At 52.8% G+C, this 13,679-nt stretch overlaps 1 protein-coding gene across 1 annotated transcript in view; it reads right to left on the reverse strand.

Moving 5' to 3' along the window:
* Positions 1-13,679, reverse strand: part of COL13A1 (collagen type XIII alpha 1 chain) — a gene marked incomplete at its 5' end in the record, with an annotated part of 143,696 nt that overhangs the window by 21,757 nt on the left and 108,260 nt on the right. The window contains 10 exons of the mRNA XM_082854363.1: positions 1,545-1,589; positions 3,842-3,994; positions 4,348-4,392; positions 5,445-5,507; positions 6,986-7,009; positions 8,335-8,403; positions 8,772-8,816; positions 9,974-10,027; positions 11,526-11,612; positions 12,599-12,652. Coding sequence (XP_082710489.1) covers positions 1,545-1,589; positions 3,842-3,994; positions 4,348-4,392; positions 5,445-5,507; positions 6,986-7,009; positions 8,335-8,403; positions 8,772-8,816; positions 9,974-10,027; positions 11,526-11,612; positions 12,599-12,652 — 639 coding nt within the window. The remainder of the gene's footprint in view (positions 1-1,544; positions 1,590-3,841; positions 3,995-4,347; positions 4,393-5,444; positions 5,508-6,985; positions 7,010-8,334; positions 8,404-8,771; positions 8,817-9,973; positions 10,028-11,525; positions 11,613-12,598; positions 12,653-13,679) is intronic.

The raw sequence follows: 13,679 nt of genomic DNA on the forward strand, positions 1-13,679 counted from the left end.
GACTATAAAGGGAGCCTCTGCACTGGGCAGACAGGGAATCCCTGCTGTCGCTTGGACAGGTGGACTTTTTAACTCCATAAATACTATTGTCTCCTTGTAGGGAACTCAATCTTTGGAAACTCTACCTTCTTAAAAAAAAAAGTTTACTGCTTTTTTTCTTATTATAAACAAGTAATTCATATATCTTGATTGGGGTAGAGGTTATATAAATCTGTGCATGTATTAAAATTCATAGAACTGTCAAAAAGTCAACTTTACCATATTATCATTTTACTATATGATAATTTAAAAATAAAAAAATTTAAAGGAATATAAATTTATTAACATATTAGTAAATTAAAGAGAACTGAAAGAAGATCTCTGAGTAATGCTAATATTTTGCTTTATTTCCTTCTACTACTCTTTTGATGCATAAAATGTATTTGAATGTATGTCTGTACTTACGATGATATCATATATATATAAAATTTGGTTCTCTTCTCTTTTTCACTTAACATAAAACCCACTTTTCCGTGTTTTGTATGTTCCCCACAAGCCTCGTTTCAATGTTGATGTGTTATTCATTGACTGGAATAAAAATGAGTTCCTACCTAGCCAGGGGTTGGAGCAGGGCTTGGCGTGAGGAAAGCTCTCCAGCACGGGGACTATTATTACCATTAGTATTTTGTGGTAAGTTATTTAATCATTTCCTTCTTGTTAGAAATGCAGCCTGTTCCCAATTTTTAGTTTAAATACATCTGGAAGGAACATTTTTGCATATTATGCTTTTCCTGAGTTTCAGAGCATTTCTTTAGGAGCCTATCCAAATAAATAACATACATGTTATATAATCAGGTCTGTGTTACTAAATGCAGATGGGGTTTGGTGACACTGAAGGGTGACCGAGGGTTTGGTGGTCTCTCTCTGTGGTAGTGTCTGGGTGGCCCAGGCCCTTCCACCAAATAGCCTCTCCCTCACGTATCCTCGACCTCTGTTGCTCTCCTGGCTTTTACCCTAAGCCTGATTCCCTCCCCTGTTATGAGAAGCTGGCTTCCATCCTGACTACCTCTCACTCCACTGTTCCCTTAACCACCACACTTCTCAAAAGAATAATGCCTCTCTCTGGAAACGCTACCTCTGGAGCTTCTAGGCAAACTCCTACAGAGTCTTCAAGACCCTGCTCCAATGACCCATCTTCTGGGGTGCTCACCCGACTCCCTGAGCTGCTGCCATTCTAGTGCCCACAACTGGGGACTGTTTGCTGCACAGGGATGCTCTTGTTTTCCTGTCTCCAGGCTCCAGCACTGGAATGGAACATGGCAGGTGCTGTGTGAATACCGCTGAGGGACTTGATGAATGGGAAGACCGCGGACAAGACCTGTGGGTCCTTGCTGACCCCTGAGGTGCTCAGGAAATGGTCAGCTTCCTGCACTCTTCCTGTGCCAGGCAGTTGTGAGTTTCTTTCTAGAGCACGGAAGTGACGTGCACACTGGAGAGACTGTGGTGTGACAAGGTCCCTGTCAAATAATCCCTGTGACACAAGCCGCAGAGCAGGCACAACCTACCTCCACTCCTGGGTCACCCTTCTCCCCGGGTTCTCCTTTCTCTCCCTGTGGGCACAAAACAACATGGCGTGGGTGCCAGCACTCAGGGGATCCTGGGAAAGACACCCCCAAATCTGTGACAAACCTGACCAGTACTAGACTAGGCCTAGATATCAGCAAGGACCACCTGGGAGGCTGCAGAGGTAGCTGGCCTGAAGGACGAAGGCCAGGGCAGGGGACTTGTGATCACTGACTTCCTGAATCTGAGGTTCTAGCAAGAACCTCAGAGAGGCTGATATTCTGTATGGATCCTGCAGGGCAGAGGCCCTAGGATGGACCTGGGACTTGTTTCTAACCAGCAGAATAGGGCCTGTTGGCAAAGATGATGGGATGTCGCTCTTGTGATTACGTTACAAGCTTATGTTACAAATTATACGTGATATACAAATGATAGGTTAAGACTGTGTTACGAGTACGTTACACACACACACACACACACACACACACACACACACACACACACACACACACACACACACACACACACACACACACACACACACACACACACCTGTCTTGCTAGGATGCACTGAGAGACGCCTGCTGGCCTTGGTCTTGAAGAAGCAGGCTGCTATAATATGATCTGCCTACTATGGGGAAGGCTGAGTGGCCGGGAACTGCAGGTGGCCTCTAGGAGCTGAGGGACTCATTGCTACTACAGAAGGAACTGAAAATTATGCCAGTAGCAGCGAGCTTGGAAGAGGACCCCAGCTCTAGATGGGGCTGCAGCTGGATGACACCCTGACTGGGCAGAGGCCCCAGCTGTGGCGGGCCTGGACCCCTGACCCATGGAAGTGGTGCCATAATACGAGTGTGTTGTTTTAAGCCACTGAATTTGTGGTGACGTGTTAACGCAGCTACAGAAAGTGAATACGGCTCTAGAAGCGGAGCCAGGGCCATGGGGGTGGGGGGCGGATGATGAGGGTACCGCACACCACATCAGAAGCATTTTCCCTCCAGCTTGGAGGGGACATGTCAGGAGGCTACCAGCTGCCTGCCTGTCCCAGCTGAGTGGGGCAGCCACAGTCAGTGGCCTTCGAGGTATCCTGCACTGGGTCAGAGGTGGGACTGGTTGACCTCTGAGGTTCTTTCCACTTCTAAGAGGAGAATTCCGAGTCCAAGATTCTAGCACCTTGGAACTATGCTGGCCCCTGGAGATGGAGGCCACCAGGCTGTGAGCGGAGGGCGCTGGAACCCCTGCTGACACCCAACTGCCCCTCAGGGAGTAGCTGCTCATCCAGAGGACCCTCCCATCCCCAGGCTGGACAGGCAGGCTGGCGGTCAGTGCAGCTTCATCACAGCACCAGGTACCCGCCAGGCAGGTGACCTCAGGGAGGGCATCCCACTTGCTTGCCCTCATCGGCAGAGGCCTGCTGACCCCCCTGATGCTCGGCCCCCTCGCCTTACCGTGAATCCTGGGAGCCCGATTGGGCCAGGCAAGCCGGTCGCTCCATGTCTCCCTTGGTCACCTGGTTCTCCTTTCTCCCCAGTTGGGCCGTCTAGACCCTACAGATCGAAAAAGGTCTCTGTTAGTCAAGGGCAAGGTCATCACACTGAGGTATGGGACCTGCCGTGGCATGCACGTGGGGCCACCTTCCTCCAAGGGCAGGTGTCTAGGGTGCTGCCTGGAAACCATGAAGCCCAGAGAAGGCTCCCAAGTCAAGCCAGAGGCCTAGCTGGCCTGGGCTAAGGTCCCTTGTTTGTACCTCTCCTGGGTCTAGGGCTGTCCCTATACTCTCCTGGGTATAGGTTTGCTGTCCCAAGAGGCAGTTTTACACTCCCAACAACTCAGTGAGGTATCCAGGGAAAGCATTATCATCCCCATTTTATTCTTTTTTGTTAAGTCAAATTTATCAATTTTTTTCCTTAATGAATTATGCATTTGGTGTTGTAGCTAAGAAATCTCTTTTTTGTTTCCCCCGCCCTTGACCACACGGCTTGTGGGATCTCAGCTCCCTGACCAGGGATTGAACCTGGGCCACGGCAGTGGAAGTCTGGAATCCTAACCACTAGGCCACCAGGGAATTTCCAATCATCCCCATTTTAGAGATGAGAAAACCGAGGCTCTGCCAGGCTCAGTGACTTTCCCGAGATGACAGAACAAGACCCAGGTCTCTTGAGGCAGGAAACTGGCCTTTATAAAGTAAAGCTTGAAGGGAAAACGGGTGAGCGCCCTGTCCCCAGCTCCCGGCTCCGGTTTCCAGCTGCAGCTGTCCCAGCGCACAGCCACATCATGCTGGGTGGGCCCCGGCACTCACCGGTGGGCCTGGCTGCCCCATCTCCCCTTTCTCCCCCTTCTCTCCTGGGTTCCCCGGAAGGCCATCTTCTCCCTTCAGTCCTGCAGGCCCAGCCTTTCCTGGGGGGCCTTGGGGACCAGGAGGGCCCACATCTCCTGGTTTGCCTCGAGGTCCCTCGAGAAAAGATCAACAACACTATTAGATGCACTGATGGAGAAACGAGGGGCAAGAACAAGGAAGAATGGCGGGGGGGAGGGGGAGGGTACAAAGGACTCGGCTCTTTGGCGCTTGATTGGACCAGCCAGAGAGCCTGTCCAGCTCCCGGTGGGAATCTGAGGGGCTGCAGCCCATCCCAGCGTGGGTTGGCCTGGCTCCCCCTGGGGCCAGCAGTGGGGCTCGGCTGGGCTTCCAGAGGCGGGCCTCCCCTCCCCTCTCCCTTCCCCACAAGGCTCCCTTCCAGAGCCTTCTGTATCCTCACCCCCCAGGGCAAAGATTATCTTCAGAGGTTTGTCTGGGAGTGTCCTTACCTTTTCCCCATCGTGTCCAGGAGGGCCGGGCAGTCCAATCTCCCCCTGTAGCCAGAACAACTAAAGGTCACTCTCAGACCAGAGAAGAACAGTAACTGTAATTTATACAGCACTTCTTATGTCAGGTATCCTCAGCACTCACACAGAAGGTATGTACTTTCACTGACTCTGTTTTGGAGGTGAGGACCCCAGTGCAGAGTTGTGAGCCCAAGGCCTGGAGTTAGTGAAGACTGGATCCCAGTCCGGGCGTCCCGGCTCCACAGTCCATGTTTTAGCCACAACCTTGCACCAGGCGCTCCACAGGAGGGGTGTTTGCCTCCTTGTTCTCCCTGCCCCCCAAACTCAGCCTTCCAGTCCTGGCCCCCACACGGGGCGCTCCCTTCACTTCACATCAACCTGAGTCCCTTCTTTAAGTCAGGGAGGGAGATAAAGGAGGTGTGGCCTCTGATTTGAGGCCAGGTAAACAACCAGCTGCATCACCGAGGCAAGCTGAGAGGAAAGAGCAGTGAATTCCTCCTGATAGATCAGGGAAGGCTTCAGGGAGGAGGTGGCCTTCAAGTTGGGCTTGGAATATGAAGACTTTGAAAGGTAGGGAAAACCGGAAGGGACTTCAGGGCAGAGGACCTCATAAGCAGAGGACAGAGGGGCAAATGTGTTGGCCTTCTGGGAAAAATCACAGAGGTGGGGGGCAGAGGATAAAAGGGAGCAAAGGCAGGAATCGAGGGAGGGGTGAGATTGGGGAGGGGCTCAAGCGCTACGTGCCCTGATGGCGGGTTGGGTCCCTGCTGTGGCTCTGGCTGGGGCGGGGGCTCGTCTAGACCCAGCCCCACCACATCAGAGGGGTCTGTGAATTACAGGAGCCCAAGACAGACAGCGAGGGAAGAAAGGCAGAGCTGAGGATGGGGGGAGTGAAGGGGCGGTGATGTCGGTGGGCAGGCGGTGCCTTGGAGCTTTGGGGAGAATTGAAGGCTGGAGTGAGGTGGTGGCTCTGGGAACATGAGAAGGACACAGATGAGGGGCAGCCGTGGGGTCCCGCGCTCAGAGACACACGCAGGGCTTCTGCAGGGTCTGCACCCGCCTTGTCAAGACAGTGTTACCTTCTGGCCTGGGATCCCTGGAGCTCCGGGTGGGCCAATCTGCCCAGGAAGACCAGGGGGCCCCTAGGAAAGAAAAGAAAGACACGTGGGAGAAGTTTCCAACTGAGGAGGGGTGGCCTGTCTCCAGAGAAGTATATGTGGAGGCTGGTTTATAGAGACTGGTCATTTCCAAACATTTCATCAGGGGCAGGAAGACTTCTGTTTGCAGAGGAAATATGGAGACCCCACAGTGTAAGGCAGATAAGCACTGAGTGTGTCTGGATTAAAGTGGGGAGCGGGGACCCTAGGGCCACGCTTATCAGCCTCTCCCTCCCTGTCCGTCTACACCCTGGGGGCTCCTTGGGCTCCAAGAAGATAAATCTGACCTTCCCCGACAGTGACTTAAAAATGTCTCCAGGAAGCAACCCAAATGTCCATCAACAGCTGAACGTCTGGCATATTCATACAATGGATACTACGCAGCAGGGAAAAAAGAACCGAGCACTGCACAGGCCATGCCATAGAAGGAAGAAACCCTGACACATTATGCAGAGCAAAAGAAGCCAGATGCAGACACCTACATACTGTGTGACTCCATTCATAAGAGACGCTAGAACTAAAGACAAATCTAAGCTCTGGTGAGAGAAAGCAGATTAGTGGTGGCTCAGGGTTGGGCATAAGTGTGGGACTGACTCCTGAGATGCGTGAAGGAACTTTCTGAAGTGACTGGGGTGGTGGGTACGTGGCTATATACATTTGTCAAAACTCAGCAAATTCTACACCTAAAATGGGTGCATTTTATTGTTTGTAAATGGTTAATTCAAGGTTGATTATTAAAATGAAAAAAAAAGTTTCAGAAAGTTTTGCTTCAAAGAGCTATTTCAAATAATCTATTTTAATGTTTCCAAATGAAGCTCACTGATTCCAGAATCACGTGGTTAATACCAATTTCTGGGATTGGGGGCCCTGTACGACTGGTGCTTAATTCTGGCTTTGCATCATCCCTAAGTGTGTTCTGTGGCACATGGCCACTAAAAATATTAAATGACATAAAATGTGAGTTAGTTTGAGAACGTTGTGATCTCCCCTCTCTTCTCTGCCTTGGAAGTTAAACCTGGTGGTAATCATTTTAGCTACAAATATTTACTGAAAGCCTGTCACTGGTAGGCACACGTGCAAAATCTAGGCTTGGAATTCACTGGTTTTCCAGATGCAGAGAATGAAATTGATTTCTAGGAAAGAGGGAAAGGTAGAGGGTCGCTACTGATGTTTTTAGGATTATGCACTTTATTTATTAGCGAAAGATTGGGTAAAAGGAGAACATAAAAACATTCTCCTCTATACCACCATTTCCTTGACACAGCTGCAATGAGAACCAGTATTTGTCCTGTGACGGGAGTGCACCACTGGGTCGGTGAAGAGCTACTCCGGACGACAGTCATGACCCTGCTCTGCAGGGTCAACCCTAACCTTCTGGAGGCGAGACCTCCAGTCCTGGCTTCCAGGCTGCCCTCCACCAGCCCTCAGCCCAGTGCCCGGGGAAATCAGGAGGGAGGACTCACCATCAAGGCCAGTGTCCGGATCTCCTAAAAACCAACACCATGCGATCAGTTGAAGAGCAAATAAGAGCCACACGGAGGGTCCCCTCGGCCCAGTCCTGGAAACGTGGGCACTGGGCCCCTTGAAGGAGCACAGTAGAGGTAGACCCTCTTGGGGAGCCTCTGCCTTCCAGCCCCACCCCACCCCCCACCTCTCCCCTCCCAGAGGCTTGTAGTCACTGGACAGGGAGTACCCCACGAGCACCAGATGCTATCCTACAACAGATTCCTACATGCCCTAAAATGGACTGCAAATTTTCTCTTTACAAGAGGGAGGGAAGCAGCATCTCCTGTTCCTTCTGTTTTGTTTTTTTCTTTTGGCCTCGCAGCATGGGGGATCTTAGGTCCCTGACCAGGGGTCGAATGCATGCCCCCTGCAGTGGAAGGGCGGAGTCTTAACCACCGGACTGTCAGGGAAGTCCCTCCCATTGTTTCTAATCATTCACTGGGACCCTTCCTTGAACTTCCCTCTTCTCCTAGAACCCAGATTTAAGGCTCTGATGTATCTCCCTTGAAACAGACACAACAGAACAAAACACGGCACCACTGGAAAACTAAATTAGAGGGACAACTCTTGGCATTAAAAGAAATAACTGTACAGCTTGTAAATGGATTCACATAGGTACAAAGATTCCTTTAAAGGAGCAGTTCTCAATCTGGGGTGAGTTTTTCCCCCTGGAGACATCTGGCAATGTGCAGAGGCATATTTTGGTTGTCATAGCTGGGAGTGGGGAGGCATCTATTGGCATCTAGTGGGTAGAGACCAGGCACGCTGTTAAACATCCTCCAGCACACGGGACAGGCTTCCCCACAACCAACATTTCCCAGCCCCAAATGTCAGCGGCGCCCAGGTTCAGAAGCCCCGCGTTTAAACGAGGGTACCTTATGAACCTGAAATATGATTACATTGCCACAAAGGTAGATGTGTTCCAGGAAGACAGATTCTACCATGTGAAGGGGGAGGGTGTGTGCTGGAGAAATGGGGTCCTAGAGCCCCAAGTGGGCCAGCACCCTGCAGGCACCAGGATGCCCCAGTTATGGCTCTCAGTGACCCAGAGCCAGGATACCTGGCCAGCTGGGCCCAGACCCAAAGCCAGGCCATCTGGATTTCAAATGAGGGGGCCGTGTGCATGGGGGCTGCATGGGGGAGGCCGAAGGAGAGAAGGCAAGGGAATGAATCCCCGGAAGCTCTGTCCAGCGGCCTGGCCTCAGGGACATGAGTCAGGGTGTTGGAACGCTCAGCTCTGTCATCACACAGCCTGGAGGCCCATGAGGACCTCCAGATCTCTCATCTCTGGGTAGGCCCCGCTCACCTGGAGAGCCTCGTTGATGTTTCCATTGTAGTCCACCATCTCTCCTTTCCCAGGTTCACCCTTGGAGCCCTACGAGACAAAGGAGACCTGCACCCAGGGCCTGGGCCAGCGGGGACCTCAGGACAAGCTCTCTACCGTCACTGGCTACACAGGGGATGCAGAGCAGCTGGGGCGGCTACTGGGGGCTCCAAACACTCTCAGAGGATGCCCAGGGGCTCCAGAACCAAAGAGAAGACTCCGTGTGAGAACCCTGGACTAGACAGACCTGGGGGAGACTGAGTGCAATCGTGGCTGCAATGTCAGACCTCCTATCTGGAGCCAGAATGCTCTTCCCTGCCCCCCACCCCCCCGCAAGGCCCCGGGGACAAGCCACTTCACCCTGTGACCCCAGGGAGGTGAGATGTGGTGCTATGACTCTGGGTGAGAGATGCACGTACCTTGGGGCCAGCAGGTCCCTGTTCTCCAGCTGCTCCAGGCTCCCCCTGTTGCACGACAAAATTGGAGTGAAATGGGCACAAAGTCAGGTACACAGAATCTGGTGTCCCCAGATGGGCCGTGTGTTAGGGAACTCAGAGGGGGCCAGGAGGCTCAGCGCAGCTCAGGCTGAGAGGCGCAGGGCTCCCTGTGCATCCCGTGCAGGCTCCGCCCCTTGGGAAGCACCTCCACCGGCCAGCAAGCCCCTCTCCCTCCCAGCTCCCTCCAGCTTCTTGCTGGAAGATCCTTCTGTCCCATGTTAGTTGTTGGTGATTCCACCCATGTCCGTCTGGCCACCTCCCTCCGGTCTCCTAAGTCAGCCACCTCCTCGGGAGCAGGGACCAGACCCTCTGCCCCTCTTTATTTGTATCCTGCTCGAGGAGCAAGGGCTCAGAAAGTTTTTGCCAATTGCCTGGGTGGTTGACAATTGCCGTGGACAGCCCAGGCGGTTCCTGTCTGCTGGTGAAAGACCCAAACTGTGGGAGGAAACATGGGGGCCAGGGCGAGGCGTTAGAACACCCAGCCTCCTGGAGCAGGTCGGGATGGGGGGATTTGTTTCTGTTGGAAACAGGGCAGAACTGTGGGGAATAAATGAAACGTGGTATAAATTGTGAAAAGCAAACCATAGTTCCAGTTGTTCTGGGATAACGCGAACACTGAACACGTTTCAGAAAATCAAGACAGAAAGTAAAAATAAAGGGAAAACAAACCCTTTAATATAACTCAACTGCTGCCGACCCTGCCGCTGGCCAGCTCACGGAGCCTCACCTCCAGGTAACCTGCCCTGCACCTCCCCAAGCCCACAGCCTTTCAGTCACGGGGCACCTGCGAAGGACACAGCAGCACCAGGCTGACCCATCCACAGGGAGTAGCTGGAGGGAAGTGGGGCCCCGTCTTTACCAGTGGTGTGGGAGCTAGCAGAAGCAGGGGCTCCGGGTCTTTCCCCAGCCTCAGCGTCCCATCCCTGGGCCTGCCTTTGCCTGGCCGCCGTCTCAGTGGAAGTTCTCCAAAGCCCGAGGCGACCAGGAGAGATGGTAGGCACGAGTCATGGCCGTCAGCCCTGTGACTGGAGGCCCAGCGGCAGGATGGCCAAGACTCTGTCTCTCTCTCTGAACTCCCAAGCTGACCCTCATCCTGCAGCTCTTAGATCTGGGGGCTGCTGTACCTTGTCTCCTTGCCGTCCTGGGGCGCCCGCCCGGCCATCAGCTCCAGCTTCCCCCTGGGCAAGAGGAGAGAGATGGGTGAGGGCACACGGGGCAGCTGGGACTGCTGCTTCAGGGGCAAAAGATGGTCTTGCTATTGACGTTCTAGTAAGTGTCTCTGGGTCTCTGTCTCTTTCCCTGCTGGCTTCTACTAACTCACCCCATTCCACCTGTCTGACTCCTTCCCACCCTTGGGCCCCACCCAGGTCTCACCTCCTCCTAGCAGCCCTCCCTGACTACTCCCTTCCTCCCCTGGGCTCTGCGCTGCCAGGCCCTCCTCAGGTCTCGGTTAACACACGCGTGCCCAGTTCTGTCGAGGCCCCTAACTGTGGACTGCCACCAGCCTCCAGGGGCAGGAGGCAGGTCGCTTTGGAGCCTGGAACTCTTACACACCTCATCAGGTCCTGCCTGGAGGACAGAGGGGAGCAGGAGGGGCCTGGGCACGTGGGGACGGGGTGCCCAGGAGGCCTAGGACAGGAGGAGCAGGGAGAGGTAGGAGGTAGCCCACTCCAAATACTTTATTTATTCAAGATTTTGCCTGGTCCTGGAAAGAGGACATGAGTCTGGGGACAGTCTTCTAGCTTTCCCTTGCTTTTGTCCTAGGATACAGGGACAAGAGTGACCAGATTTCCCCAGCCCCAAATCGAGACCCAAGACGCGCCTGGTATCACACCCTTCAGGGTCAGCGGGACAGACTCAACACCGGGCATGCCCTGGAGGCTGGGTGCTCGTACCAGGGAAGCTCTGTTCTCACCACAATCACGTGGGAACGTGGCGCTGAGCCCGAGACCCTTCCTGCCACTTCATCTTGCCTGTCTGTGGGGTTCCCTGTGGCCCCCTACACTATATTCCTGTGAATTGTGGGTTTGCTGCTCCTGCTGGATGGTGGGCAAGCTGAGGGCAGGTTCTCAGCAGCTTCACAGCCCACAGCAGGCCCTTGATAAACGTCGGTGGAATCAATGAGGGTATTGCCTCAGATCATGCAGAGTAATTAATCCTTTCCTTATAAGCTAAGCAAGACACCCCCTTATTTCCCTGTGCTGTTAACATAAACCGAGCAATGCAGGAGGCATCTGCCTCGCAGAACTCAAGTCTTACCACTGCAGCTTGCACCCTCTGCAAGGAAAGTGTGGGCAGCCCCATTTGTAGCTGTCCCACTGCTGCAACCGTACCTCCCCGCAGTGTGCCGCACCAGGTGGGCCCAGCTGATCCCTGACCTGCAACTGATTTAGAGCCTAAGCTAGGGGCCTTTCTGGTTGTCTTAAGACCTTGTAGCCATTGGTCCTTGACTCAGTTACATCATAGCCATTTGAATCAATGGGACCATCCATCTGCCCTAGAGATGCTTGGAAGCAGAAGCTTGGTCCAAATGACCTTTCTAGAATCCCCTGGAAAAAAGCACACAGAGCAGGAGAGAAGGCAAGGTGCCCAGGACACGGGGTCCCCCAAATGGGCTAAGGATAAAGGCCACAGGCAAACATCTGCCTTGAGCACTGATCCCAGGGAAAGACTCACCTTTGGCCCTGGGGGCCCAGGGAGCCCTGGGGGCCCAGGCTCCCCTCTGCCCCCTCCAATGGAGTTGCCGGCATCACCTTTTTCTCCCTGGGGGTGGAAGGTAGAGTTACCATCACTAACTCTGGAAGAAGGTGGTTGATCCCTGTCTTTTCTCCCCTCACAATTCGAAGGAGTGAAGGCAGCAGACTGCCTCTCAGTCTATGCTGAATGTTGGGGGACATTAAGGGACTGTGGGCTCCAGGATGGCTGGGGACCAGAGGCCTTAAGAAACCTGGCTGTGGGATTTGAGGAGAGAATGGAGCTGGTTACTGAAGGAGAATGGGTGTAGAGCTAGAACAAGACACCCATCAGGACCAGGATCTAGGGCAGTGTTTCTCAAAGTGTGTTCCCTGGAACACTCCTTCCACAGGTTGGGAATATTCAGAACATGAAAAAAAGGGGTCTGGTGGCCAAACAACGTGGGAAAGGCAAAGTGAAATGAAGCTTCGCAGGCTCTTCCACTGCAGGGTGCTGGGCGCCTCTTAGGCCAAGGTGCCCGTGACTCTCTGAGGAGCCTGTTTTATTTATTTAAATTTTTACTGGAGTAGAGTTGATTTACAATGTTGTGTTAGTTTCAGGTATACAGCAAAGTAAATCAGTTATACGTGTACATACGTCTGATCTTTTTTAGGTTCTTTTTCCATATAGGCCAATATATAGGCCATTACAGAGTACTGAGTAGAGTTCTGAGGGACCTGTTTTATATAGCTTTCCCCACACTTATGTGACCAAGTCTTTTTTTTTTTTTTTTTAAGTGGAATATCTTACGGAGCTCACATATGGTGGTGCAAAGAAATCAGACCAGGTCATAGCTACTAAATTCTTTGAATTTGGGCTTTTTTTTTTGGCCAGTCAGGGCCTCCCATGTGGAACCCCATGCCTCTGTCCCCCAAAACACAATCTGGCTGTGTTCCAGCTGCCTTCCCCCAATCTGGGAGGGACACCTCCAGTGCTGGGGCCCGTGTGAATGTGGCTGGGGATGGACACTGGGGCCTTTACACAGAACCCGCCATTCAGAGCTGGTTGCTACCCACCTTCTGCCCTAGGAGGCCGAGTAGCCCAGGGGCGCCCGCAGCCCCCTTCTCACCCTGCGGAGGAAACGCAGACACTTTGGGTTAGGGACTGTTCCTCCGGGATGTTGGCGAAGGCACCAGCCCTCCAGCGTCGGGCCTTGGCTTTTGTCTCTCCTCTCTCTGCCCCTGCATGGGCTCTTCTCGGAAGGACTCCACTTCTGGCTGGACCCCATCAGGGACCAGACTCCTTCCTTGGGACACTTCACCCTGGTATTGTTATCCTCCCCATCCTGTGTGGGTGGGGCCCTCAGCACTTACGCAGGGAGAGGGACCAGGAGCATTCAGTCACTTTGGGGGGTCTCCTGGGGACAGGCGAGCAGTTCAGAATGCCAGTATTTGGGAAAAGCTTTTTTAACCCGCTTGGCTCTTTTTTATGTTTGTAACGTCTAGCAATTAGATACCCCTGGTCTCTAGGGAGAGCTTTCCGTCCACCTCCTCCCTACCTCTAGGGAGGACAAAAACCATCGAACCAGAACTTCTCCTTTGGAGGAATATTCTGAGAAGTCTGCCTCCTATTATGGGTTGAATTCTGTCCCATGAAAATTCATTTGTTGAAGTCCTAACTCCAAGTATCTCAGAATGTGACCTTATTTGGAAACTGGGCCATTGGAGATGTAATTAGCTAAGTTATGAGGTGGGCCCCTAATCCAATATGATTGGTGTCCTTATAAAAAGGGGAAATTTGGACACAGACATGCATATCGGGAGGACACCGTGTGAAGATGAAGGCAGAGACTGGGGCGATGCTTCTACAAGCCAAGGTGCCAGCAAACTACCGGGAACTAAAAGGGAAGCACGGAACAGATTTTTCTTCACACCCCACAGAAGGAACCAACCCTGTCGACACCCTGGTCTCAGACTTCTGTCCTCAGAACTGTGGGACAATACATTTCTGTTGTAGAAGCCACACAGTTTGTGGTCCTGTGTTAGGGCAGCCCTAGTAAACGAGTACCCCTCCCTAACTAGCTTCTTCCTGAAGAACACTTTTTCTCCCTTATGGCGCAAGTCCCAGAGCCCTGCTCTCATTGCAGAAAGGAAGGGG

This window comes from Leucopleurus acutus (assembly GCF_964270905.1).
Source record: "Leucopleurus acutus genome assembly, chromosome: 14".
In the NCBI taxonomy this organism is placed as follows: Eukaryota; Metazoa; Chordata; class Mammalia; order Artiodactyla; family Delphinidae; genus Leucopleurus; species Leucopleurus acutus.